Below are 25,407 nucleotides of genomic sequence, written 5' to 3'. Positions count from 1 at the left end.
AAGGCAGGGCAGATCTAGTCCGGAGTGATGCATTTAGACTGTAAGGTCTTTGGGGCAGGGGCCAGCAGCAGCAGCAAGCTTTGCATCATCATCATCTTTCTTCAAATTGTTGGCTTTTCTTTTCTTGATAGTTCCTTTGCCCCATTGAGAACGCCGTCTTGATGTCCTTCGTATTCGAAATGCACATTTATTTGCAGAATTGTGCCAAACTGCCTTGGCACTTCCTCTGTTTGCCTTTTCAATTCTAGTTTCTGTTTTCCATCCAGTGGAACTGTGAGAATTTGTTTGCTTTGCTGTTACCAATGAGCCTATTTTTTCTTTTTGCTTCCTTGATTTCTTCACACATTTTATTAACTTCTGGATCCAGCTCAGCAGCAATTATGGCATGCCCTGTATCCTTTAAGGTACAAGCTGTGTCTAATTATTTTATCTCCAGGGTCGTTGTCTGGATTTACTACAGCTGAGATCGTTGTGGGGTCTTGGTCTGTGCTGGAGGCTTTGAAGTAATTACTGTGATAACTTGCTGGTGATTCTTCCAGGGGAGGAAGATTGGCAGACCTCTGGTATTGCTGCTGGTCTTCCCCAGGGCTCAGTGTCCCAAGGCGAGGAGAGGCTGGGAGTGCCTATGGAGCCTGGGTCCGGTGCCCCTGGGCCACCTTTGGTCGGAGCCCTTTACCTGCCCTGCAGGGAGAGCAGGGCTCTCCTAGGGGGAATTAGCCTTGTTCAGCGGAGTTAACTCAGCAGGCAAGTGGACATTTAAAGGGCTGCGACACAGCAGGTTGTGCCCAAATCTTGTGTTTTCAAAGCAAATGTGTAAACTCCCCTCCCCATCTATGAGCCCCACTAGCACGTTCTTTGCTGTAACCAGGAGCACTAGGAAAAGTTGAGAGGCACAAGAGGAATATAATTTCTTCCACAGAGCTCTTGACAAAGTTAGCAATGGGTCAAATGCATTTTCCTCTCGGTAATCTGGGATGTGTCGTTTAAATAAGGCTTTTGTGGGCAGCATCCTGTGCTGTACTAGAGCTAGTTTTGGTGGGGAGTTCAAAGCTCCCAGCTGATTCTGATTCTCTCCCACCTCTCGGTTACCAGAGCTGGGCTGGCAGGCTCAGGAGAACAGGCTTTCTTGGGAGATTTTTGGGAAGCCCAAGAGAGTAGTGTTGCCTTCCCAAAGCACTTAAAGATCATGAGTCAGGCCCCAAGCACTCTTGAAACTGGTTTTACAATCATGAGATTTTAGCTTTTTTAAAAAAAAACAAAACTTTTGAGTGAGTTGTGTTTGTGTTCTGGGCCTGCGTTTCGCAACTCTGCTCTGCAGGCTGGATAATTCGTTGCATTTAGATGACAACTCAGACTGCCTATAATACAGCTGCAGCGGTGGAGGCTTTAGCAAAAACAATAGGTAACAAAACAACAGTTTTGTCATCCCTTTTGGTCGTGCATCAGCCCTGTAAGGATGACATTTTTCTTTGCTGCATTTCTCTTGATTATAGCCAGAAATGGACAATAAAGAGTGATTTTTTTTTTTTTTTATATATATATTTTTTTGGAACAGGCAAGAAGTGTTGGTTTACGGGGGCGTTTTGTCCAGCCTTACTCATTTGCCCGTTATACTAGCTCCTTTGGTGATAGTTAGGTCTGTCTTCAGGTTTCTTTTTGTCTGGGTATAGCAGTGCTGGATGGCAATGCTTTTGTGATTCTTCTGCTCCTCTCTGTGCTTTGGTGAATACCACTATGATAAAGAATTCGCAGCCGAAGGGGTGCCAAGGCCAGGGCTATTGCAACCATTTCTGAGAACTGATGGAGGTGCCATCGATTAGATCAGACTCTTACAGCTTTCTATTAATTACATGCATCTGATGCTGGGACTGTCCAGTCTGGCAGCACCTGCTGAGGACATTAACGGTGCTAGAGGATGGCGATGGTTTTCAAGTGACCATTTTAATAAGCGCTTACAACCGGTTCTCAACAGATCCGGAGTAAGACATTTCCTTGACCTGGGCAGTTTATGCTGGAAGGTAGACAAGGCAGCGGTGTAGGAGAGAGGGCTTCTGGAGATTGCCAGGGCAGAATGGAAAGTAAGAAAATCCTGGGAATGGGGAGGCGAGAGCTCAGGAAGCAGAGACTGGTGGCTGTTTGGTTAGTGAAGCAGGGAGCAAGAGCATTATGAAGAGTTACCAAGTGCAGATACATAGGGCTTGTTTGCAAGGGGACACTCTTAATGTATATGTAGAGAAGGGTTAAACTACAGCCCCTTCACTCTGGAGCTGGGAGCAGCCACACAGGGGTTTAAACAGGATTATGTGCCTTGATTTGCCCTTCCTTGCCTGAGAGCCCCTGTGTATGCCTGGGGGAGGGGGAAAGAGGTTGCGTAGGGTGCTTCAAAGGGGAGGTGCTTTTGTCTGATGCGGTAACTTTGTGTCTGGGCGATACAGCCGGACAGGGAAGTGGGGTTGACGGCTGTATTCTGAGTCCTGAGTCTGCAGAAGCGAGAAGCAGGGCAGAGAGGCAGGAGGAGCTTACAATGACTGCGGTAAAGGGTGATCCAGATGTGCAAGAGAAGATGGTAAGCAAGATGGGTTACTTGGTACCTTCAACCTGGCAGCTCTTCTCAGATCACATGCCTTCAGCACAGACTTGCAGCCTTTTTTTGATGAGCTGTCAGTGCACAGGTCTCTGCTGGGGACTAGCAATTCAGCAGTAGAACTGCAGCCCCAAAGTCTGGCCCTTCTGAAAGATGCCCTGAGATTTTTAATGCCCCCCTCCTAGCATTGAGACCCCTGCTGTCTTTCAGGAGACCTTGCTGTGCAAGAGGCAGCCCCGAAAGCATGAGACTCCTTGGGTATCTGTCTGGGAGGGAAATGCACAGGTTGTTCCTGGTTCCTCAGGGCCAGACGAGCCTGCTCGGGGGTGGAGGGTGGGGTGGCGGTGGGCAGGCATTGGTGAAGCTAGGAGCAGGGCTGTGAGAAAATGAAACTGCATGTGGCTGAAGCTCTGCTGTGCGCGGCGCCGAGCTGCGTGCCTCTCCCCCACGCCCTCGGTTTCTGGCTGTTCAGGCTGCCGGTGAGTCAGGCCCTGAAGCTCCTTTGTGACCATGTCCCAGCGCCTAAGGAGCGATGTTCGTTCCCCGCGTGATCGAGCAGCGTGGTTCGGGTGCTGCGCTTGCTGGGAAGGCGCGTCTGCTCGGAGCTTGGCGCCTGCTGCGTGCCAGCTCCAGTCTGCCTGCCCGAAGCCTGGCTAAGGCTGCAGCTTGGCTCCTGGCGTCTTTGTCTTGGGCACACCTGAGAGCAGGAACTCGGAGCCGTGGGTCCGTCCCTCCTCTCGCTGGCTGCGACTGTAGGCAAGTCTTCCTGGTGCCGCCCTTTCTCCATCTGTAGAAGAGGCTGACACTTGCCTGCCTTTGTGTCTAAGACTGAAGTCTCACGAGTGCACCTGGATACATCTGGTGCTTTTCTCGACAGGCCTTGCGCTGCTCTGAACCCCTTCAGCACTGCCCTGAGCAACACGGCCAGCTTCTGTTGTGTGTTATTCAGCTTCTCCGTTGTCCTTTCCCCTGGGCAGAATTGTGCTCTGCAAGTAGCGCTTTATTTTTACCTGTACGTGCTACTCTACTCACGTTGGTGAAGGCAGGTGGAAGACGTGCTCCTGGCACCAGAGCAGGAGCTGGGGAGGACCCTGGATTCATGTACCTGGATTCATGTCAGACGCTGGAAGCCATGGCAGGGACAGAGCCTACCCTCACGCTGCAGCTGTCATTGCGTTAAGCCTCTGACATCGAAATGTCCCTGTGCTCCTGAGAGATCGACTGCCCTGCCCAGAGTCACCAGGTGCAGTGGAGATGGGACCCAGGTGTCCTGTCTCCTCGTTCCTGCGTCCCTCGTCCATGGACCAATATAATAGCCAGGCCTTGCCCAAAATGGATCTCCTCATCCTCCTTGGCTTCATCTCTTCAAGAATCAGTTTTGCACACGCTTAGCCCATCATTTCCTTTTGCTGGCATTGGACCAACTTGCCCTTTCCAGGTCATGCCAGAGCTGCTTGAGTTCCTGTTGGGGAAGTTGGCTGATTTGCCTGATTACTAGAAAGTTATTTATAGCTCAGTGTGTCTGTATTCCAGGCTGGGAGTGACGCATAGGAGTGACGTACGTTTTCCTCAGTTGACTTTCTGTTCTAGTTTTACCAGGATGAGGACAATGTTCTTGGAATAGTTGTGGTCTGTATTCCTGGCAGTGCTTCTCCCTACTGGACTGAGTGTCCCTCCCCGCCCCCGGTCCCCTGGCAGAGCTCATCTCATTAAGCAGGGACCTTCTCGGTGTGCGTGTGCGTGATTATTAGCCAAGAGTTGTGATATCTGTATTTTGCAGTCAAGGGTCCTTGCAAGATTTGGTCTTGTCTTTAATGATGCAATGACTTAAAGCCCCCTGGGGGTACTTTGCCTCTAGAGATTAGTGGTAAGAGAGCACTTGCTTTCTTTACATTTCAGATATTGCTTTAACATTGCACAGGGAGCTGTTGATGTAAGGAGAGAAGGGCAGTTAAACACACCCTGGGCGGTGGGCACCAACGTGCAGTGAGTGAGGTTGTGTGAGTTGGCAGCAAAGCCAAGCTTTGACCTTGTATGTTCCAAATTTCAGCCCCGTGGCTTTGCTGGCCCTGACATCCCCCTTTTCTCATGCACTTGCTGTAGGAATGAGCTTCCCTGCTCAGTGTTTCAATCTCCCCTCTAGGAAATGAACGGCCTGGAGGAAGGGGTTGAGTTCCTCCCCACCATGAATCCCAAGACAGTGGAGAAGCGTGGCCCGAAACGATGGGTGGTGGTCACCGTTGTGCTCATTGCCATCTTTCTCTTCTCCCTCCTGGTTGGTCTGCTGGTTTGGCACTTCAAATGTGAGTGTAACACTTCCCATCCTAACACCAGAGGAAGACCGCATGTCCTACATTGGGCCCCTACAGTGCAGGTTCTCCCATGGCCCCCGATGCCTCCAAGTCTGGGAGCACTTAGGTTGCACCTAGTGGTAGCTGGGGCTCCAGCCTAGACCAGGGCTCTGTTGTACAATGCAGCGTGAGAGCCGACTTCTCCCCAGAGAGCTTGCAGTTTGAGCTCCTTTAGGGATCTGTATTCCTCTGTGAGCAGAGCGGTTGTAGCTCTCTCTGGGGCAGGGTGGTAGCAGCACCTGTGCAGTGGGAGGCTTTGTAGCTGAGTTATCAGGTGGTGTGGGTGGGAAAAGGGTAGGACTATCTGTGGTTAGAGCAGGAGGCTGGGGACCAAGATGCCTGGGTACTCTTCCCAGCTCTGCCATTGGCCTTTTGTAAAACCTGCTCTAAAATCTGGGCCCGAACCAAGGATTTTGCTTAGGAAAATGACATCAACTCAGTACCGGAGCTGAAGGGACAGGAAGCAGGGAACGCCGTGCCCCTAGCTCCAGCTCTCACGCTGCCATCAGCATGCAGGTCGGGGCCTAATTGCCACCTGACATCCTCTCTCTTTCTCCACTGGCATCTTCCAGATCGAAACGTGTCCGTCCAGAAGGTTTACAACGGCCACCTCCGGATTCTGAACTGGAACTTCCTTGATGCCTATGAGGACTCCAGCAGCTCCGAGTTCACCATGCTCTCCGAGAAGGTGAAGAGCACGGTAAGGCACTGCCTCCTTCCTCTGGGGCTGCCCCAGGACTGGGGGGAGGCTCTGTTGTCACTGCTGCTGGGATTGTGTCCTCTACATTGTCCTTTTGTCATTTTCTCCCCTGAGATCTTCAGTCTTATGCCGAAGTCCTGGTACCACCCACCGAGCTTGGCGAGCTGTTTAGCCAAGCTCAGAAATGTGGAAAGGGCAATGGGTCTGTCTCTCTTGGGTGTTTACAGGATGCCCTTCCAAACCCCTGGTCCTTGCAAATGCCTCAAACAGCTGCCTTCATCCCCTGACTGCTTTTTAGAGCTCTAAATACCGACTCAAGGGCCTGCCTTTAAGCACACATGCTCTGAAGCCTGTTAGCCTGACTGTGCCTTTAATATCCAAGCTCTTTGGGAATTGACCCATTCATGCTTTTTTTTAAAGCTGCTTTTCTGCATATTTGAGTGTGTTTCTATTACATTGCTTAGGTTGAGGAGATCTACAGGAGCAATGAAAATATCGGTCCTTATCACAAGGAGACAGAAATAACTGCATTCAGGTGGGTGCTGTACCCTGAGCCCACGGGTGGGTGCATGGGAACACAAGTTTGGTCCCCCTTGAAAGGAGGAGAAGTTAATAGTCACTCTCCTGGGTTGTCATAGAGCACATTTATCTCGATAGCTGTACTTGGAAAAGTCACAGCTGTTGCTGCAGTAGCCTTTTATTTTCCCATATTTGGAAACCCCACAGTGAAACGCCCCTGTATTTTAGATCATGGAAAAGCAGTAAGAGAGAACACTGTGTAGTCTAGATGAGAGAGCACAGTGCATATGTCTCCTTCATTACATGCTACATGAGAATGGAAACACAATGGTAGCTTACTCTATCAGACTCGCGGAGCAGCAACAGACTTGCTCAGTGCTCTCTTGCTATCAGCATTGCTCTTGTCTAAAGACCCTGGGTGTGGAGAGAGGCAGCAAGGTCTCCAGAGAGCTCAGTGTGGCAGAGACCTTCCCTGATGAGAGCTCCAGCTGTGCACGGTTAGCTTACTTGCTTAGCTGATCCAAGACCTCTCCAGAGCTGGACTGATCAGTGGACCCACTGATCAGTTGAGGACAATGTCCTTGTTCTCCACCATCCTGCTGTTTCTTCACCTTGCCATGGCCTGCACGCTGATACCATGCATCCCCCTTTTTCCTTGCAGTGAAGGCAGCGTCATTGCCTATTACTGGTCGGAGTTCATGGTTCCAAAATACAAGGCAGAGGCACTGGACAGAGCCATGGCTGACAAGCAGAGCCTGATGCAAATGTTGACCTTGAAATCGCGAAATCCGGTGCTAAAAGTGGAGTCGGTGGTTGCTTTCCGTGAGTCCCAGCATCCTTCGCTGCTTCAGTGTGGGGGCATGTGCAAGACGGAGATGGCTTCTGCTTTGCAAGGGGCAAAGGTCCATGATTAGGCAAACCCTGCAGGACCTTGGAGGGAAGGTTTCTAGAGGCAGAGTGCTACCGATGAGGGGGTGGCCGCCCTTGCTGCGTGGGAGAGCTGACATGGTCTGTGTGGGAGCTGTGTTGTGGGAGAGTAGCAGTCCTAAAGGGCTTTGGGGGTGAGGCCTGGGGAGGAAGGAGGACTTTGCTCCTTTGGCTTGGGAGGCTTCGTGTGGGAGAGAGGAGAATCCCTCAGTGCCTCAGACACTGGAGGTTGTGAGGAGCACATCCCTTAGACTTACCTGCTGTGTTAAGGCCCCGGGGATCCTTGGGTGGAGGCAGGGGGAGGCTGGGAAATCCCAGAGCTTTTTGTGCTGCTTTTGCAGAGCAGCGAGATCCTCCCTGAGGATGAGCGCTGGCACCTGCCAGCCTGCCTCGGGGAGGAGGGTCCAAATGGCGCTCTGCTTTCCCACTTGCTCAAATGCATCCCGCATCCTGTCCAAACACGGCGGGGGCTGCCCAGACCTCCCTCCTTGTCGGACAGCTCCTTACTGCAGCTCGCTCACTCCCATTCAGAAGTCTGCAGGCTTCTGAGCCCTCAGTCCGGTGCTCCATGGATCAGGCTGGCATGCTGGGGGAAGGGAGAAAGCCATCCAGGCTGCAGCCTGCAGGGAGGATGTTGCAGGAGCTAACCCTGTGGAATGAGGCCAGCCGGCAGCCCTCCGGCAGTGCGCGCAGGGCCTTACCTCATCGCTAATGAATGCATGCTTGTTTCTCTTATAGCCGCCGATCCCAGTATTGTCCAGGCTTCCCGGAACAGTGAGTATTGCTCCTCCAGCTTTGTTTATAGTGCATCTCCCTGCAGTGGGGCATGGGGTGGATTGCTTGTTTCCATTGAGAGCCCCAGCACATGGGAGTTTCCTTCCAGTGGGGCAAGTGTCTGTAGGAGGCTGTTCCCTCTTGCAGGGAGGGAGGATTTGCATTCGCTGCAAACTAAACATGTGCGTGATCCTCGCTGGAGCCCCAAGATCACCTGTGGGATCAGATGGGCCTGTCTCTTAGTGACGTTTTGCCACATGTAGTGCAGCTTTCCCAGGAAAGTGATAACAAGCAAGAGAGAGCACAACCCATGCATCTCTGTAACAGTCCGCATGGTGGCTGAACTCTGCACACAGGGATAGGTCTGGGGAATTTAAAGGTGCAGAAAACCAAATGCAATTACAATTTCTTTGCTCCATACAGCACATCTGGGCTTATGGGGAGGCAGAACATGGGATGATATACTGCAATGCTTTTCTCCATTTAAATCGAGTGCTACCTGCTTGCAGCATCTATCTGCTTTCCCTTCTGTGGCGTGTTCTCTGACATCCAACCCATCTCTGCACCCCTGTCCCCCCACCCCTTCTGTCCTGTGCAGATAGTTGCAGTTTTTCTCTGCATGCCAAGGAGGGCGAGATCACCAGCTTTACCACACCAGGCTTCCCCAACAGCCCATACCCCAACAACGCTCGCTGCCAGTGGGTCCTGAGGGCTGACGCTGATTCCATTATCAGCCTGACTTTCAAGACATTTGATGTGGAGCCCTGCACTGAGGGCAACGACTACATCAAGGTCTACAACTCCCTGAGCCCCGTGGAGCCCCATGCCCTTGTGAGGTGAGTGCTGCTGCCTGGCTGACTTCTTGCATTCTGATCGTTTCTGTTAAGTGGGGAAATGGGTATCGCATTCCTCTTCCTTATCTACAGGCCTCAAAGCAAAAGAAACACAAGGGAGGGAGAGCAGCTGTCCAGGCTGGTTCAAGGGGTCATTGCTAGGAGTAATGTGATGATGCTGAGTGAAAGGAAAGCCGCCCTAAATATAGGGGAACCTGTAAGAGAGGGTGTTTAGTGGCTTCCAAAGCAGTTCAGCAACCAAGAGGAAGAACCGACTCTGCCCAGGCCCCCACAGCAATGTCTGCTCCCTAGCTCAGGAAACACTGGAGCAGAAGTCAGCTGAAATGGTTGCTTTAATCCTAGGATTTGTGCGGAGGCAGGGACAGGGTTGGGAGTCTGCGTAGCGGGGCCTGTCTGTGAAGTAGAGGCTAGGACCCAGTGAGCACATTCGTGTCTGTGCTGGAAGCTGCCGCGTTGCACTGCAGGATGCTCTGCACTGAGCGGTCTGACAGTCTCTGTGCTTCCCTCCTCCCAGGCTGTGTGGCAGCTATCCCCCATCCTACAACTTGACCTTCCTGTCCTCCAAGAACGTCATGTTGGTCACGCTGGTCACCAATGCCGAAGGCAGGCGCCCTGGCTTCAAGGCCGAATTCTTCCAGCTCCCGAAGATAAAAAGTGAGCAGAAGAAGCCTTCCTGTGTCATGGGAGGGACAGCCTGTGCTGTTGACATCAGCTTGGCAAGGATGCTGCAGGCTGGTTGAGAGACCCTTGGAAGCTGCCCTTGTCCCAGCTCTCAGAAGAGCTCATCTTACCCATAGTGTGTCTATCTGCTTTAATGATGCCCCTTAAGGAGTGCGTGGGAGGACTTATGTGGGATTACACATGAAGATTGATGTTGGCAGGAACCACCTAATTGGTCTCCCGGGTTCAATCCAAGCCTTCGACTGGAATTGGTATCTCCAGAGATCGGCTTAACCTCGTTAAAGGCAGTTTTGCATGTCTTGCCATTGCTGCTTTTGACAGGCCAAGTAGCTCCAAGTCCTAACCCAGCTTCTTCATTATGCTTGTCTTCTAGGCTGTGGTGGGACATTGAAGGGAACCACTGGGACTTTTACCACTCCTTTCTACCCAGCACACTACCCCTCGAACTTGGACTGTACGTGGGACATTGAGGTGAGAAGGTCAAATGAGCTTCGCTCTCAGGGAGTCTGAGAAGCTGTGGGCAAATTGAGGCCCATCTGTCTGGGCAAGTGAGTCTGTAGTTTGAACTGGCTCATGTTTCATGTTACACAGCACAATTATCTCATGGTGGCAAGATGTGCAGGTGGTCACCGAGGCTGAGAGATTAGCAGAATTCAGAAGGGGACTGGAAGGGAAGTGTCAAGGGCAGGAAAAATGTGCAGGTGCACACCTGATTCCCACCATCACCTCCGTCCATAGGCCATGTGGACAACAGCATCAGCCATTACTTTGTGTAAAGCAACAGGATAAATGGTTGTACCTGAGGGCACAGATGGACCCCTAAGTGACCGGGCTGAAGCGGGGAACAAATTTCCCTTGGGAGCTATTCCATTTAAGAGCTTTAAGGCTTCTGATGTGGCCTCTGAAGCATCTGCTGTTGGGAAGGAGATGGGGTGCTAGGCTAGATGGGCTCTGTTGCAAGTCAGTTGACCAGCTTCTCCATTCCTTTCCCCTCTGTGGAAGTCCCCTATGCAGCTGTATCCAGTCCTGGTTCTGACTAGGACCCGCTGCTTTCCCTTCCCTTGGGGAGGTTATTCGACATCCAAATAGACCTCACTGGCCAGGGCTTTTCCCTGACTTTCTTCTGAAGTCAACTGAGCGGGCAAGGTGACGGTTGGCACCTGTATCACTACCTTGCTTGATCACTGGGACTAAGCTTGAGCTATTCTGGCAACCCATGGAGCTGTCTGGAGTAAACCGCAGGTGGTAGATTATTGCCCTGGCTTAGCCCTTGCCAGGAGTCAGGTTTGATAGAGCTTTGCCTGATCCCTCTGCCTTTTCTGGCTGTAAATGTATCTTAGACTCTTATTGTCTCCTAATGAATCCAGGATTGCTTACTTGGGGCAGAGAGAGGAGTTTCTTGTAGCCTGGGTCTGCTCTTGTGTCCCTTCCAGGGCTGTTGTCTGCCCATTCTCCTGTGTCATTCTCACACTTGCAGCCTGTTGGTGGGGCTCCGTCTTAAACCCCTTTCCACACTGGCTTGAAAGAGATAATCTGATTCCTGCTATTTCCAGAGATTGTCTTAGTTTTGTTAAGAAGCTCCTACCAAGGCAGAGAGTGACAGATAATACAAAATAACTGCCTTTTCCTTTTCGTTATGGACTTGTGCTCTGTTCCCAATTTCCCCCACCTCCCGTCAGAGTTGGTCACAGAGGAGATAGGAGGAAAACAGGGCCTCTGCTCCTAACCCCACTGTCTCCTTGTCCTTGCAGGTGCCTAGTAACAAGAACGTGAAGGTGCGTTTCAACCTATTCTACGTGCTGGAACCCGGCGTCCCCATTGCCACCTGCACCAAGGATTATGTAGAAATCAGCAATACAAAGTAAGTGCTGGGCGCCCAGCACTGGGCTCTGTGGCCTGATTCTGACCCTGAGGCAGAGTGAAAATTAGTCTGAGGAAGGGTCTTTTCATGTGACTGTGGAAGTCACTTCCACAGCTTTGTTGAGACCAAGGAATTTCCTGTATCTAAGGCCTTGGGCATTGGTGTGGCTAGAAAGAACATGCAGAACCAAATGGAAGGGACTTGAAGGGATCTAAAGTCTCGTGTGTCAGGTCACAACTGAGAAATTAGGAAGAGGTTGTTGGGGAAAGTAGGTTGATTACTTTGAACCAGCCTACTGTGGAGTCCTGCTGCTTTCTTTGAGGCATCTGGTACTGGCCCCTACCCCTGCCAAGTCTGATCTGCCCTGCAGTGTTCCCCTGGCTTGTGTAGAGCATCTGAACCTGCTAGCTGCCTCAGTCCCTTCAGCAGCCAGCACTATCCCCGGGTGCACTGTATACTCATAAGCTGATGGGGAATAGGTTTAGGTTGGAGATCAGAAGGCAATATTTTACAGTTAGGGTGGCCAAAATCCGGAACCAACTTCCCAGGGAAGTGGTCCTCGCCCCTACCTTGGGCAAATTCAAGAGGAGGTTGGACGATCACCTGTCTGGGGTCTTGTGAACCCAGCATTCATTCCTGCCTGTGGCAGGGGGTCAGGCTAGATGATCTGTTCAGGTCCCTCCTGACCCTAGCTACTATGCAACTACTCCACTGGGGAGCTGCTGAGTAGAACTGCCACTAATGTACATGTGAGCAGCACTCGTAGCTTGGCAGTGAGCTATCTGTCACCAGACATTCATCCAGTAAAGCCAAATACGTGTAGCCGAGATGAGATCTTGAACTGGAAGGAGCCGATTCCCCTCTGGCAGCTCCCATGGAGAAGGGCAGGGTTTCAGTATTAGTGCAGTGGCAGTGAGAATCTGGCTAGCTCTCTCTCACTAGGGGTCATTGCCTAGCAACTCTAGCTGAGCTATCTACTTGGTTTGAAATGATAGGTACCTTGCGCTAAGCTGAAATGAGCTCTATTATTTTAAAAATTCTGGCACTGACTAGCATGAGATCTGACCCTCTCAAACATGTGGGAGTTCAGGTTGTGAACCTCATTTTGCAACCAGCTCTTCTTACTAGCAGCAGCTCTTGGGAACAATAGCCATGGACCCATGTTTCCAAAGTGTTAGGTGCTGTACAGAGAAAAGCGGATGATTCCTGCCCAAAGAGTCCAGTCTAAATAAGAGGCAAGAGGTGGACACAATCAAGAGAGCATGATGTAGCAGAGAGGCACAACTGGTCGGCATGGCAGGCACATCGGCTCAGCCTACCAGGATCAAGCCATTGCCCAGGGTTTTGTAGCTCTTCCCTTTACTGTTGGCTGGATCGCACCGACCAGGGGTTGAAATGCAGCGCTAAACTTTGCAGCTCTGTTATGCTGGGAGATGCAGCTGAGTCTGAGGCACCTATTTGTGGGGCCATTGCCACCTCTGCCAGCTGTGCTGGACTTGGTCAGTGTTTTAGATGGTCTGAGCAGTAAGAAACCTAGTGGTTTTTTAGACCACTTTGTGCGAGGAGCCCAGAGTTTGTGCTTTTCTCCATTAGCCTCTTCCACTGTAACTCTGCAGCAGGTAATAAATCCTGTGCTGTGTTCCCCTCCAGGTACTGTGGAGAGCGCCCCCAGTTTGTGGTGGCAAGTAGTACCAACCGAATAACAGTCCGGTTCCACTCCGACCAGTCGTACACTGACACCGGCTTCTCGGCAGAGTTCCTGTCCTACGATTCCAGCGACCGTAAGTTAAACTGAGGGCACCAACCTTGCAGGAGGGCAAAGGAGTAAGTTGTGAGTGCAGAGCAGTGGGGTTGCAGGTGAGATGGGTGCACACAATCCTGCTGATGGCTGGCCAGATGCAGCTGCCCTACAAATTCTCCAGCTGAATCCCTAAGCCTCATGCTCCCCGATCCCATGAGGAAGATGGATGCACTCTGGGAAATCCATGTCCAGACTCTGGAGCTCCAGCCTGTTCATTTTGGTGTAATATCTCCTGTTGGTGTCTTCTGACAAATGCAGGAAAAATGGCTTCTGTGAAGGAAAGCACAGGATGGAGCAGCTAATCCTAGGCCCAGCAACATGGGGCATCAGTGACTTTCCCTGGAAAATCCACTTCACTCGCATATAGCCCAGGCTGCCAACAGGGGCATGTGTCTGTGTCAGCACAGACCTCCTGGATCCTCTATGTAGTGGGTGTGGGCAAAGAAACGGTGAATGGGTGAAGGCAAGAGGACAGGATGGTCACTTAGAAGCTCATGCATGTCCCGTCTCCCTCATTGTCCACAGCCTGTCCTGGCAGATTCACCTGCAAGACTGGCCGCTGCATCGACAAAGCCCTGCGCTGTGATGGCTGGATGGACTGCTCAGATGCCAGTGATGAGCGCTCCTGCAGTAAGTTGTGCCTTCAACTGGTGCTTGCTTGTGTGCTGAACACAGGGAGTGAGAAGTGAACTCCTGGCTTGCTCATGTCTGCAGGGTCAGGTAATGCAGGTGGCTTCTAGACAGCGGTCTGGGCTGGCAGTTAGTTAGACAAGGCAAGTGTCTCCTGAACCACAAGGGAGAGAAGCCCCAGTGAAGCAAAGGTCTTTGTTGCCTGCTTCTGGTCCAGGTGGTCCATCCAGGAGCTTTCCAAGCTGCCAAATTGTTGGAGCTTGATTCAGGCCTGGGTGCCAATCTAACACTTGCTTGCCTGGCTCTGTAACTTTGTGATCTCTAGTGTGCAACAGTGCTGATTCTGCCAGCCGGCTTGCCAGGCTATTGAGCGATGGCTCTGTGGTGTGCGACATGTGGAGGCTACCTCATCTCTGCACGTGTGGCTTCAGTGCTGTGGCTGTTGCTGTATTGCAGAGGGACAGGGGCAAAAATGTACCTTTGAGCAGTTATCTTCATCCCGCTATCCAGGCAGTTGGGTTGGTCTGAACTGCTTGAAGTTTGGGGACAGGGACATTTCCACAGCTGGGGCTGTCTGACTCCAGGACTTAGTTTGGCTCCTGTCTTTTAAGTTCTATGAATCTGGCTGCTCTTTCCACTTCCATAGAAGAGAGCCAGACTCCAGTTTGGGGAATCACATGTGTCTAGCAGCAAATTATCCCTGGAGAGACCTCCCTTAACCACCGGTTCCATGGTGATCGGCTCCAGAATCCCCTTTGAGTCTGTGGGCCTGGGTTTTCATTACCATTAATCTCTCTGCCGACAGCCAATGCCAGGTCACTGACTTGAGTCATTATCCCACCCGCCTGCTGGGATATTGTTCCTTCCATTTAATCCTTCTTGCTGATGTTTGCTTCCTCTGAACCCCAAGGCTCTGGTGTAAGCTGTGGGGTTGGCTTAAGGGCAGGCATGCATTTCAGTATCTTTAGCAGAAGCTCAAGGTACTGTTTGTGGCTTCTTCCTGAGCTGAGCTTGGGAATCGGTGTGTGTGTGTTGTTGTAAATTAACTTTTTCCTCCAGGATTAATACACAGATCCCCCTAGTAATGTCTTTAGTGGGGGCCTAAAGTCCATCAGAGGAGAGTGGAGCCTCCAGTTCAGGACTTTACTGTGCTGAACAGACTGTATTTGCTGGGACTGGGGTAGCTGCTACGGGTGGCAAGGGCTCTCTCTTGTCAGCTCAGAGTCCTGTGGCATCCTAGGAGTTTGCCACATTTTGACTGAATTTTTCATGTAATTAGAATTTTTTTCTATGATTCTGGCTCAGTTGCTACCTCTGACTCTGGCCTGGCTGGTTAAACTCAGTTACAAATGCATCCAAGTACAGCACAGTTACTGCTCTCTTAGTAACTCTGGGAGCTATTTTACCTAGGCTGGCACATGACCGACTTGCTGTCAGCTCTTGTAGCATATCCCCAAATCTATGTTCTCTGGGTGCTCAAGCCCTTGATGGGACTGCTGCTCAGACTCCCCACAGCTGATGCGCATGCACAGAATTGGCTGGCTTATAAGAAAAGCTGCTGTCTGGACATGACTCAGCCATGTCAGTCATGAACCTGTTACAAAGACGAGACATGGCTATGCTAACATGCTGATGCGTGGGGCACCAGGTACAGGAAGCTAAAGCCAAGAGCGGAGCTGGCTGGTGACCTGTAGAGTTGGCCTGGGAGCCTGGAAGGGTTGTTGTTTCCCAAGTGTCCTTCTCATCCAAATGCCATGAGTCCTGATGTTCATTCATCTGGGATCTGCAGGACTGAACATCAGTCGTCATTTTATGGTGGTGTGGTTCCCAGTTCTCTTCCATGTGTAAGAGTCTCCTGAGCCTTCCCCTGGTACGAGCGGGTTCTCGGAGCCGTTGCCTTGTCTGACCCAGCTCTTTTGCCTTCTCAGGCAGGGCTGCAGCTTGTGAAGGTGCTGAGTGCTCAGGGGGCTTCAGGAGGTCCTCGGCATGTTGCAGGGGCAGGGTGAGGTGTTCTCACTGCAAGTCTCTAACTCACTGGGCTGTGCTGCCCACCATGTCCCAGTGTCGTGGTACCTTGCAGCCCTGTTGCCCTCTGGCCACGCAGATGATTTCACAGTACACTTGCATCTTCTCACGCTTCCCTCCTCCTTCCCCTAGACTGTACCAAGGAGCAGTTCAGATGCAGCAACGGGTGGTGCAAGTCGCTCATGTGGGTCTGTGACGGTGTGAACGACTGTGGAGACAACAGCGACGAGGAGCAGTGCAGTAAGTAATGGGTCCAGCACTCCATCCAACCATGAGACCTGACACGATGCAGGACCCACGTATGAATGCAGGGAAAGCTGTGAGCCACTGTAATGAGACCTAGATGTGATCCGACCTGTGCTACCTAAAACTGTCAAAACCCTGGATTTAATCTGAACTGATTTGAGCAGACGGAGAGGATTGGCTTGTCCAGCAGAAACCCAAAGAACAGAAGTGACTAGAAAGCTCCTAGGTTAGCGTGGGCAGTCTTAGTCTTCTCACAAAAGACCCCAGAGTCTTGTTATATGCCCCTTATTTAGATTTTAAAAAATGGTTATCACAGACTCTAGGTAGCCTAATGATTAATCATAAGTAAGTAAAATCAAATTAAGTTTTGGTAGCATTGAAATCAGCTCTATAGGAATTCTGCTGGCCAGTCACTTATTCCTTCGAGGGAGCAAACTTATCTCTGTCTCTGAAGATCCCTTTTAACTGGTGCCCTTTGCAGTGTGCATGTAAAGTCCCCAGATGTGGGCTTTAGTCACACAGGAGACTTATATAAGAGGCTTTATTAAAAATAACACAATGTTTGGTGGAAAAGGGGACAAGATAAGTGGCTGAAAAGGGAAGGGGTTTCTGAAAGAAGACAGGCGGAGAGCTCAAGGACTTCATCTCGGAGCTGGAGAACTGCAGGGTCTGTCTGGGCCCAGCTGTCCCCTGAAAGCCCAGTCTCATCCCCTCTGTCACAGGGGCAGATTAAAGCAGGGTCCTTGGGGCTCTGTTCCCTGCTTGCTGGGTCTGACTTGCAGCTGTTTCCTCTCCTTTCCAGAGTGTCCAGATAAGAACTTGAAGTGCCGCAATGGGAAATGCATCCCTGAAGCCCAGAAGTGCAATGGCAAGGATGACTGTGGGGACGGAAGTGATGAAAACGACTGCGTCGGGGGTGAGGAAGGGCTCAGGAGGACCATGTGGCTCTGAGGGAAGGGGCACATCTGGGTATGGTCTCTCAGAGCTTGTTGTGGGAGACCCTGCAAGCTCCAGGCAGGTACCACAAGCAGGGTCTCCACCGATGGCCTGAGAAACCAGTCAGGAGAGCTGTGGTCACAAGTAGGATCCTGTAGAGGGAGGGGGGTCACAGTGCCAAGAGTAGGATTCCTGTGGGATCCACATTTCATCAGTGTGGCATGCAAGATATTGTCATGGAGCTGAAACTCCTTTCCACCCATGGGACTTGGCTGTTCTCCCCAATGAGAGCCCAAAATGTGATCTCAGGCAACACCTTCCACCCAGCATCCTGCTCAGGGGCTCTTCTACTGGGTGCAAAATGGGGCTAAACCCTCTGCTTTTGCCTTTCAGCAGCCACGGCTGTCCCCTGCAGCGAGTACACCTACAAGTGCCGCAGCAACGTGTGTGTGAGCAAGAAGAACCCGGAGTGCGACGGGACGCAGGACTGCGCCGACAACTCGGACGAGGAGAACTGCGGTGAGCGGTGCAGGGAAAGGGTGGGGCCAAGGCCAGGTTTTTTTATAGGATCTGTCCCCAAATCAGGACACTTAGGAATGAGGGGAGTATCTGGTCATTCAGGCTCCAGGAGGGACCTTGTGACAGTTGCTGTCTGCATGGGGTGTAACCAGACAGTCATCATTAAACAGTGAAGGTTATTTGCACTATGACATTTATTTAGGACCAATAAATAGTTTCTGCTCTTCTGCGTTCTCTGTTGGCTCCGCCATTCCTGTTAGCAAACTCTGCTCCCACTGCTGTGCTGATAGCACCAGCAATGAACTGCAGAAATGGTGGGAGATCTCTGACTCCCAGGGGGGATCCCATGAGATTTGCAGCAGGTAACTAACAGGAGCCTCATGCTTCTTCTTGGTCCTTTTCCCCCTCCCCTTGCAGACTGCGGGATCCGCTCGTACAGCAAGCAGTCGCGGATTGTCGGCGGGCTGGACTCGGAGGTGGGCGAGTGGCCGTGGCAGGTCAGCCTGCATGTGGAAGGCCAGGGGCACATCTGTGGGGCCTCGCTGGTATCAGACAAGTGGCTGGTGTCAGCAGCGCACTGCTTCCAGGATGAGATGCGGATCAGGTGGGTGCTGCCATGGGACTGGGTCTCAGCTGCTCTCCAGGCTTGGGTAGGGTCAGTGAGATGTTAGACCTGTGCACACACCTCCAGGAATGGCCAGGACATCAGCCCAGCGCTAGTCCAGTGTCCCTCCATCTTTGGCAGCCAGTCCCAACTGCTTCAGGGGAAAGTATAGCCAACATGGCTGTGCCTTGCAGTGGAGAATGCTAGACCCTCCTGGGAAGTTCTCCCCAGAAGCAAGTTTGCTGTGTTTCTCCAGCCCAGGTCATGGCTCCAGCCTCTTTGGTATAAGACAGAAGCCTTTCTTGCCTGGGGCTGGTGTGTGGAGATCCTATGTTGCCAATACTCTGGCTTATTGAGATGAATTGGAGAGAAGTAGAGCTGGAAGGAACCTCCACAGGTCATCTAGTCCAACCCCCTGCTTGTGGCAGGATCATCCCTATCCAAACCACCCTATACAATCCCTAATCTAAATTTGACATAAGACTGTTGTCGACCTTGACACAACACAGGCCTGACATCCTAGTCTGCCACAGGTAAAACAGGGGGACCACAGCAGCTAATGTCCTGCTTCTGAAATGTTGTCAATATATGCTCAAGAGATCCTGGGTAGAGGGCAATGCAATGCCCCCACTACAGAGGAAGGCAACCCCATGCCCCCCACCGTCCATACCAGTCTGATCAGGGGGTAAAATTCCTTCCTGACCCTGGTCAGAATCCTACAGTGTGCCTGGGGGGCTGCTGTGCCTCCAGGCAGGTGGGGGATGTAACCATATTTAGGGAAAGGAGAACCCATAGGTTTATTATCTTGGTTTTGTGCCCTATTCACAATGGTTCAAATAGCATCTGGGCCTTACCTCCCTGCGTGGCTTGTGGTAGGTGCTGCAGTGCCTCATACAGCAGCAAGTAGAGGGTGATCTTTAGTCCTGCCAAGGAGCTGGGAGTCAGGACATCATCCGTCTCCGGGTGAGAGATTCTAGCTGTGGCTGGGCTGGTCGTGGTGTTGTATAGCACACTGTCCAGCTGAGGGCACTGCAGCAGCTGCGTAGTCTAGCAGAGCCCTGAGCAACACCTGAAAGGAGCATAGGGAGATTTGGTGTCCCAAGGAAAACCTGGCTACGGGGAGAAGTCAGCTTTCCATCCCTGGGGGAATTCAGCTTTTCAGTGAAAAAACCAAGAGCCGTATTTTCTCTTTGGAAATGCCACTGCAGCATGCAGTGCTGTCTCCTAGTCAGGCATAGTGTCAGATGGCATCTCTGATGTGCATCCCGGTCCTCCCTTGCAGGGACTGGAGCCAGTTGCCTCATGGGAGCCCCAGACTGTGGTACATCGTGGGAGATGGTCTGGGTAGACTGTCTGGCCCCTAGAAAGGAATGGGAACAGCAGGCACCTGTGCTACAGCTCCCATGAGGTCCCTCAGCAGTTTGCTAAATACCAATAGTTCAGTTTTCTGACCAGAACAATCTACCTTTCCCCTGGAGAGCACATTTTAAGAAAAAATGTTAGTTTAAAAAACACCTTTTTGTCAAAACAAGTTTTTCTCCACCCTTGCCTTACCCTAAAACAGTCTCCAGTCCCCCCCTGCATCACCACACAATGTGTCTTTGTGCAGATACTCAGAGTCCAAGCTGTGGACAGCCTTCCTAGGCCTCCACGACCAGAGCCGGCGGACTCATGAGAACGTCCAGGAGCGGAAGATCAAGCGCATCATCGCCCACCCCAACTTCAACGACTTCACCTACGATTACGACGTCGCCGTGCTGGAGCTGCAGAGCCCGGTCACCTTCAGCAAAGTTGTCCGGCCCATCTGCCTTCCCGACCCCACACATGACTTTCCCTCTGGCAAGGACCTGTGGGTGACTGGATGGGGAGCCACCTCTGAAGGGGGTGAGTGAGGCGTGTGTGTGTTTGTGGGCAAGGGGTGAGAGAGTCGGGCGCAGTGCCTGCCTTGGTGGCTATGTGGTTGTTCAAGAGGTGTGAAGGGAGGCCATGGGGTCTTGTGAGAATTGCGCCATGGTGGGAGCTTCTTCCCTAGGCCTTCTGGTGCTTGCTAGTCTGCTTGGGTGGCCACTGATGAAGGTCAGTGCTGGGACTCAAAGGCAGGTGCAGGAGGTTTGGGACTCTACTGACTGCGTCCCAATTCTGCTGCCATAAGCCCCCAGCCTGGGCTCCACAGGCTGCCCCTGTCCCTGCAGCTGGACTATCATATTCTGGCTGGGAGTACATGGGCTCATCCCCAGACCTTGGGGAGAGTTTGGTGCCTGGCTGATGGGTGAGGGGGATAGGAACTGCCTGGTGCTCAGCATGAGGGATTGAATCAGAGGGCAGAATGAGTCTGGGAAGAGGTTGTGCTGATGGATGTTGGGGGCTGGAGCATGTTCTGCAACCCAAGTGCTCTGGGTGAGGAGGAGTATCTGGCCCTTCTAACACACCGCTTGTCTCGGGTCCCTGCAGGTAGCGGTGCCACCATCTTGCAGAAGGCAGAAATTCGGATAATCAACCAGACCCAGTGCAACAGCCTGCTGGCCAACCAGATGACACCACGCATGATGTGTGTGGGGATCCTGACGGGAGGCATCGACGCCTGCCAGGTACTTCAGCAGGGACAGGGACAGTCGTAGCAAGGGGGAGCCATCTGACCAGGACTGCTCATACACTCGGTGTGTGGCACCAGTGGAGATTGAACCCTGGTCTCCCACAGCCCTGCCTTCAGTGGCTTAAAACCATCAAGCTGTCTGTCCTCCAGGGAGTCGGTAAAGGCCCCTTCCACTGTGGAACGGGAGTGGACAAGCTAATTTGGCCTCCTCCCAGCCCTACTCGTTGGAGTCGTAGGGGAGGGAGACAGTCCTTGTGTAACCGGCATTTCTGCCCCGTGCAGGGAGACTCCGGTGGGCCGCTGGCCAGCATGGAGACCAACAGCAGGATGTTCCTGGCCGGCGTGGTGAGCTGGGGAGACGGCTGCGCGCGACGGAACAAGCCAGGGGTCTACACGCGGGTCACCCATCTGCGGGACTGGATCAAGCAGCACAGTGGGGTATAGGAGCTCCGCAGTGGGGTGCCGGGCTCCGCATGGGCTCGCAGCACTTCTCGAACTCGACTCTGGGTCTCTTTTGAGACGGTGATTGAAGACGCTCCCAGCTGATGTGAAGGGAATCCTGTGCGTGTGTGTCGTTTCCTCTGCTCTCCCACACTGCTGGACCAGTGAGGGGCCTGGCCTGGCCAGTGGGCACACATGGGGTGAGCTGTGGGCAGCTGGGACATTGTCTCCAGGAGCTGCCCTAACATACCCCTCTACCTCAGCTGAGCAGGACTCTTTGGGGAAGAGCCCGGAGCCCTCCTCTCCACTCCCTACCTTGGCATGGACTGCAATACCTGGGCCAAAGGAGCTCCAGGGAAGCCTCCACTCCTGTTTCAAAAGCCCAGGACTGCGGTGCAGCAGTTGCCCAGCAGGACACTGCAGAAGATAGGACTGGCTGCATTTAAAGCGGGGCGGGTGGGGGGAGGGTGTCTGTGCTTGTGTGTGCAGCTCCAGAGGCAGGACTGGACCTGCTGGGCATGTAGTGAGTGATGCCAGATGTGGTTTTTAGATTAACCCTTTGGCCCCTTCCTGAAATCAGTGGAACTGAAAACTGGTTTTAAAATAATGTCTGCGAGTTGCTCTGCCCCATGTCCCCCTTGTTGCCAGCACCTGGTTTAATGGTATGGGGAAAGTGCAGGTTCCTGGCCCCCAGGGAGCCTTCCCAGGAGCAGCTCCCTCCAAGGCCTTGCCACCAGCCTGGCCTGGGGTAGCTTGGCTTGGGGAGGTTTTTATTCATGTCTGTCTGATGTTTTAGAAATGGCTTTTACAGCTGAGAATCACAAATGAAGGAGCAGAATAGATAAGGAGAACTTCTTTCCCCCTCCCAGCCCCCCAGGTGTCCACGGGTAAATGCCGTGTGATCTGTGGCTGCTGGGTCTGATCCCTCCTCCTAGTCTGACCCCTCACCCCTCCTGTTGGTACCCAGCTTGCTCTGCTCCTTGGTCCTTTCCTTATTGGGTCAAGGTGATGGCTGCAGGGCTCTGCATGGCTCCAGCATCCTTGTTGCCCTCTGCAGGCATCTGCTAGGGGTGATGGAGATGGGGTGGCTGTAGGAGATGCCTCTGCTTGCAAACTAGTTTACCTGATTTGTTTTGGAAGAAGCTGAGACCATTGGAGGTATCCTAGTAGCAGATCGTGAGGAGTGAGTCAAGGAGGTGAGCCACAAGGGAAGGGTCCTGGTCTGAGCTGGTGGCTTCCCTTACTAGCAAGGCTGTTGGGATGGTGAATCCAAGTTGACCAGCCCACATGAGCAAGGGCACAGTCTCAGCCCTGCTGCCCTACCGTCCCCAAGTTCTCATTAGCTCATTGCACTCAGGTCCTTTGTTGAGACCTCAGCTTGGAGACAGCCCCAGAAAACCTGCATCTCCTAGACAGGCTGGAGAGGTCTAAATTCAGACGAGGTTTGAACCATAGATTTCGCAGTCCTGTAGGATGTGCGCAGAGTGCCACATTCTGGGACTCGGAGCATCTTGTCCAGGAGCATGCACGAATCCATGCTTGGGCTTGTCATAGACCTCCATGTGGACCATTCACATTGGAGCTCAGGCTGCACTTTGGCTGACCTTGCTTTTCACACAAGTGCTTTAGATGTAGCCCCTAGAGCAGCGTGCATGCGTGCGTGTGTTTGTGTGCGTGCATGTGCATGTGCACGGTACCTATTTTCTGACCCACACGTGGGTCAGATTGGCATTGCCACAATGTGCCTTATTAGGAATGAGCTGTAACACAGCCAGCTGTGGAACTCATCTCTGTGATACAAGTGCCTCCTGTAGCTGGCTCTTCTTTAGTCATTGTGTGAAGCTGCATCCTTAGGTGAGATCTTTTAATGCCTTTAAACAGAGCATAGTCAGGGTCTGGATCCAAGGATCCTATGGTGTGTGTGTGTGTGTGTGTGTGTGTGTGTGAATGCGAACCCAGGCAATAGAGGTGTTAGGGGAAGCTGTTATGTCATTGGAGTGAGAGCAGAGCCCTGCAAATGGCCCTTGCAGATCTCTCTGCAAGGAGGGTGAGGGGCTTATAAACATGCTAACCCCCTTTGCTTGCTTGGGTGACCTGTCACAGCCTGTGGAAGACATCTCCCTGCAGGGGATGTCTCAGGCTACGCATCTTGAGAGGACCTAGGTGGGGGCTGGGCTGGGGGTAGAGCTCAGTAGCTTTTTATCCATTTTCTTGGTTTTTAAATAAATGTTTTGTTGTGATTTTTATCTATTTGATCCCGTTCGCGTCTCTATCTGTTGCTCCCTTTGGCTTTGCTGTGTAGACGTCGGGATGACAAGGCCCAGTGATCTGTTTGTCTGAACCCTTCCCTGTTGTGAAATAATTTTTGTAGAGGTCTGAACGCAATGGAGATGCCGCTGTCAATCTGGATTAAACTGGGAATTTTGATAATACTCTGCCTCTCGCCTCTCACATTGTACTTTCAAACTAAAAATGGCAAAGCTGAAAGGTGCAGAACAGCACACAGCACACCCTGTGGAGTGAAACCATAAAAAATGGGGATGAGAAACGGAGAAGACGAGCACAAGCAAATAAATACCTTTAATGATTAAAAAATCAAACAGGCAACAATAAAAAGTATACCTGCTTTTATACTAATGCTAGAAGCCTAAGGTCAAAAGTAGAGGAACTTGAATGCTTAGCATTAAATAACAATATCTTCCGTGTGTCAGATATCCAGGCTGTAGCTGTATTGGCTTAGAGACAAAAGGAATCAAAACTCGTGGCAGAGGTGATATCTTTTATTAAAGCAACTAGATATTTGCAAAAAAGTGTATCTTTATTTGCAAGCCTTCGGGCACAGGCACCCTTCATCAGGCATAGAAGATTGCAAAGATTGTACAAGTTCTTCTAGAGCTCATACTGGTGGAGGAGCAGCACTCGATATAAAAGACTCCATCGAATCAAATCGGGTAGATTTTCCAGCTGGTAAGGAGTCTCTGTGGATAGAAATTCCAGGTTTCAATAGAAAAAAAGTATATCTGGGGACAGACTATTGGCCTCCCCTTCCCTTCCTCCCCCCTCCCCACCTCCCTTGAAACCAGGATGGCAGCAGTGAGTTAGAAACGCTAAGGGAGATGAAAGGCTGCAACAGCAGAAAATGCAGTAATAGTGGCTGATTTCAGTTATCCACAAAAAGGCTGAGTCAATCTAACTAACATCAGGCTGGGATGCAGAGACCAAATTTCATGAAGCTATAAAGGCTGCTTCCTGCAGTAGTTAGTCCTGGAACCTACAAGAGGAAAGGCCATATTTTAGTTAGTCCTAAGTAGTGCACAGAATTGGTGCAAAGGGTAAGTGTAGGGCTAGGGTTTAGAGAGACCTCAATAAATTGTAGCAAATTGGACCAAAAGAAATGGCATGAAGTTCAACAAGGACAAGTGCAAAGTCCTGCACTTAGGACAGAACAATCCCATGCACTGGGACAGGCTGGGGGCCAACTGGCTAAGCAGCAGCTCTGCAGAAAAGGACCTGGGGGTTGTTGTGGATAATAAACTGAATATGAGCCAGCAGTGTGCCCTTGTTGCGAAGACGGCTAATGGCATCCTGGGCTACATTAGTAGAAGCATTGCTGGCAGATCAAGGGAAGTGATTATTCCTCTCTATTTGCCACTGGTGGGGCCACACGTGGAGTCCTGTGTCTAGTTTTGGGCCCCCCCACTACAGAAAGGATGCAGGCAAATTGGAGAGAGTCCAGTGGAGGACAATGAAAATGGTTGGGGGCCTGGGGAATATGACAAACGAGGAAAGGCTGAGGGAACTGGTTTTATTTAGTCTGCAGAAGAGAAGACTGAGGGGATTGAATAACAGCCTTCAACTACCTGCAGGGGGGTCCAAAGAGGATGCAGCTGGACTGCTCTTAGCGGTGGCAGATGACAGACCAAGGAGCAATGGTCACAAGTTGCAGCAAGGGAAGTTTAGGTTAGATATTAGGAAAAGCCTTCTCACAATCCATGGTAGCACTGTGGAGATGCCAGCTAGACTGCCAGTGGAAGCATAGGGCACCCGCATCCCATCTCCTGCACCGGCACTGCTGCCCCTTCCAGCTGGGACGTGTGTGGCTTGGGCCACAGAGAAAACGAGGTGAGTGACATTGGTATCCCCTGGTGGCCATGGGTGACTGGCTTTGCTACCTTGATCAGGGCCTTGCTGCTCTGCACAAAGGCAGGCAGCCTCTGCTCTAAGGGTGTCTGGCCTAGCCAGATGGGGCTGTGCAGGGTGCTGGGCTGGGTGCTGATAGAGCATGACGCACCCAGAGTTGCACAGCAGGTCCATGGGAGAGAAACCCTGGGTCTCCTGACTCCACCCACTGGGCCACGCTC

At 51.8% G+C, this 25,407-nt stretch overlaps 1 protein-coding gene across 5 annotated transcripts in view; it reads left to right on the top strand.

Moving 5' to 3' along the window:
- ST14 (suppression of tumorigenicity 14) overlaps positions 1–23,630 on the top strand; it is a 39,633-nt gene extending 16,003 nt beyond the window's left edge. For 3 of the 5 annotated variants that reach the window (XM_025213827.1, XM_025213828.1, XM_025213826.1), the window contains exons 2-19: positions 4,728–4,887; positions 5,508–5,635; positions 6,100–6,170; positions 6,816–6,976; positions 7,820–7,855; positions 8,454–8,691; positions 9,224–9,363; positions 9,764–9,861; positions 11,142–11,251; positions 12,902–13,032; positions 13,578–13,682; positions 15,840–15,947; positions 16,756–16,869; positions 17,283–17,408; positions 17,826–18,012; positions 19,622–19,896; positions 20,464–20,600; positions 20,888–23,630. In XM_025213827.1, the coding sequence (XP_025069612.1) occupies positions 4,731–4,887; positions 5,508–5,635; positions 6,100–6,170; positions 6,816–6,976; positions 7,820–7,855; positions 8,454–8,691; positions 9,224–9,363; positions 9,764–9,861; positions 11,142–11,251; positions 12,902–13,032; positions 13,578–13,682; positions 15,840–15,947; positions 16,756–16,869; positions 17,283–17,408; positions 17,826–18,012; positions 19,622–19,896; positions 20,464–20,600; positions 20,888–21,049 (2,484 nt within the window). In that variant the 5' untranslated portion in view covers positions 4,728–4,730 and the 3' untranslated portion in view covers positions 21,050–23,630. Of the gene's footprint in view, positions 1–551; positions 745–2,509; positions 2,567–4,727; positions 4,888–5,507; positions 5,636–6,099; positions 6,171–6,815; positions 6,977–7,819; positions 7,856–8,453; positions 8,692–9,223; positions 9,364–9,763; positions 9,862–11,141; positions 11,252–12,901; positions 13,033–13,577; positions 13,683–15,839; positions 15,948–16,755; positions 16,870–17,282; positions 17,409–17,825; positions 18,013–19,621; positions 19,897–20,463; positions 20,601–20,887 lie in introns of those variants that run through there. The other 2 variants (XM_006032129.3, XM_025213825.1) reach the window with 2 other exon arrangements.
- Positions 23,631–25,407: the final 1,777 nt, after the last annotated feature.

The sequence above is a fragment of the Alligator sinensis genome, unplaced genomic scaffold (assembly GCF_000455745.1).
Source record: "Alligator sinensis unplaced genomic scaffold, ASM45574v1 scaffold1153_1, whole genome shotgun sequence".
Classification (NCBI taxonomy): Eukaryota; Metazoa; Chordata; order Crocodylia; family Alligatoridae; genus Alligator; species Alligator sinensis.
The sequence above is the reverse complement of the archived record's forward strand: the minus strand, read 5'-3'. Positions and strand labels throughout refer to the sequence as shown.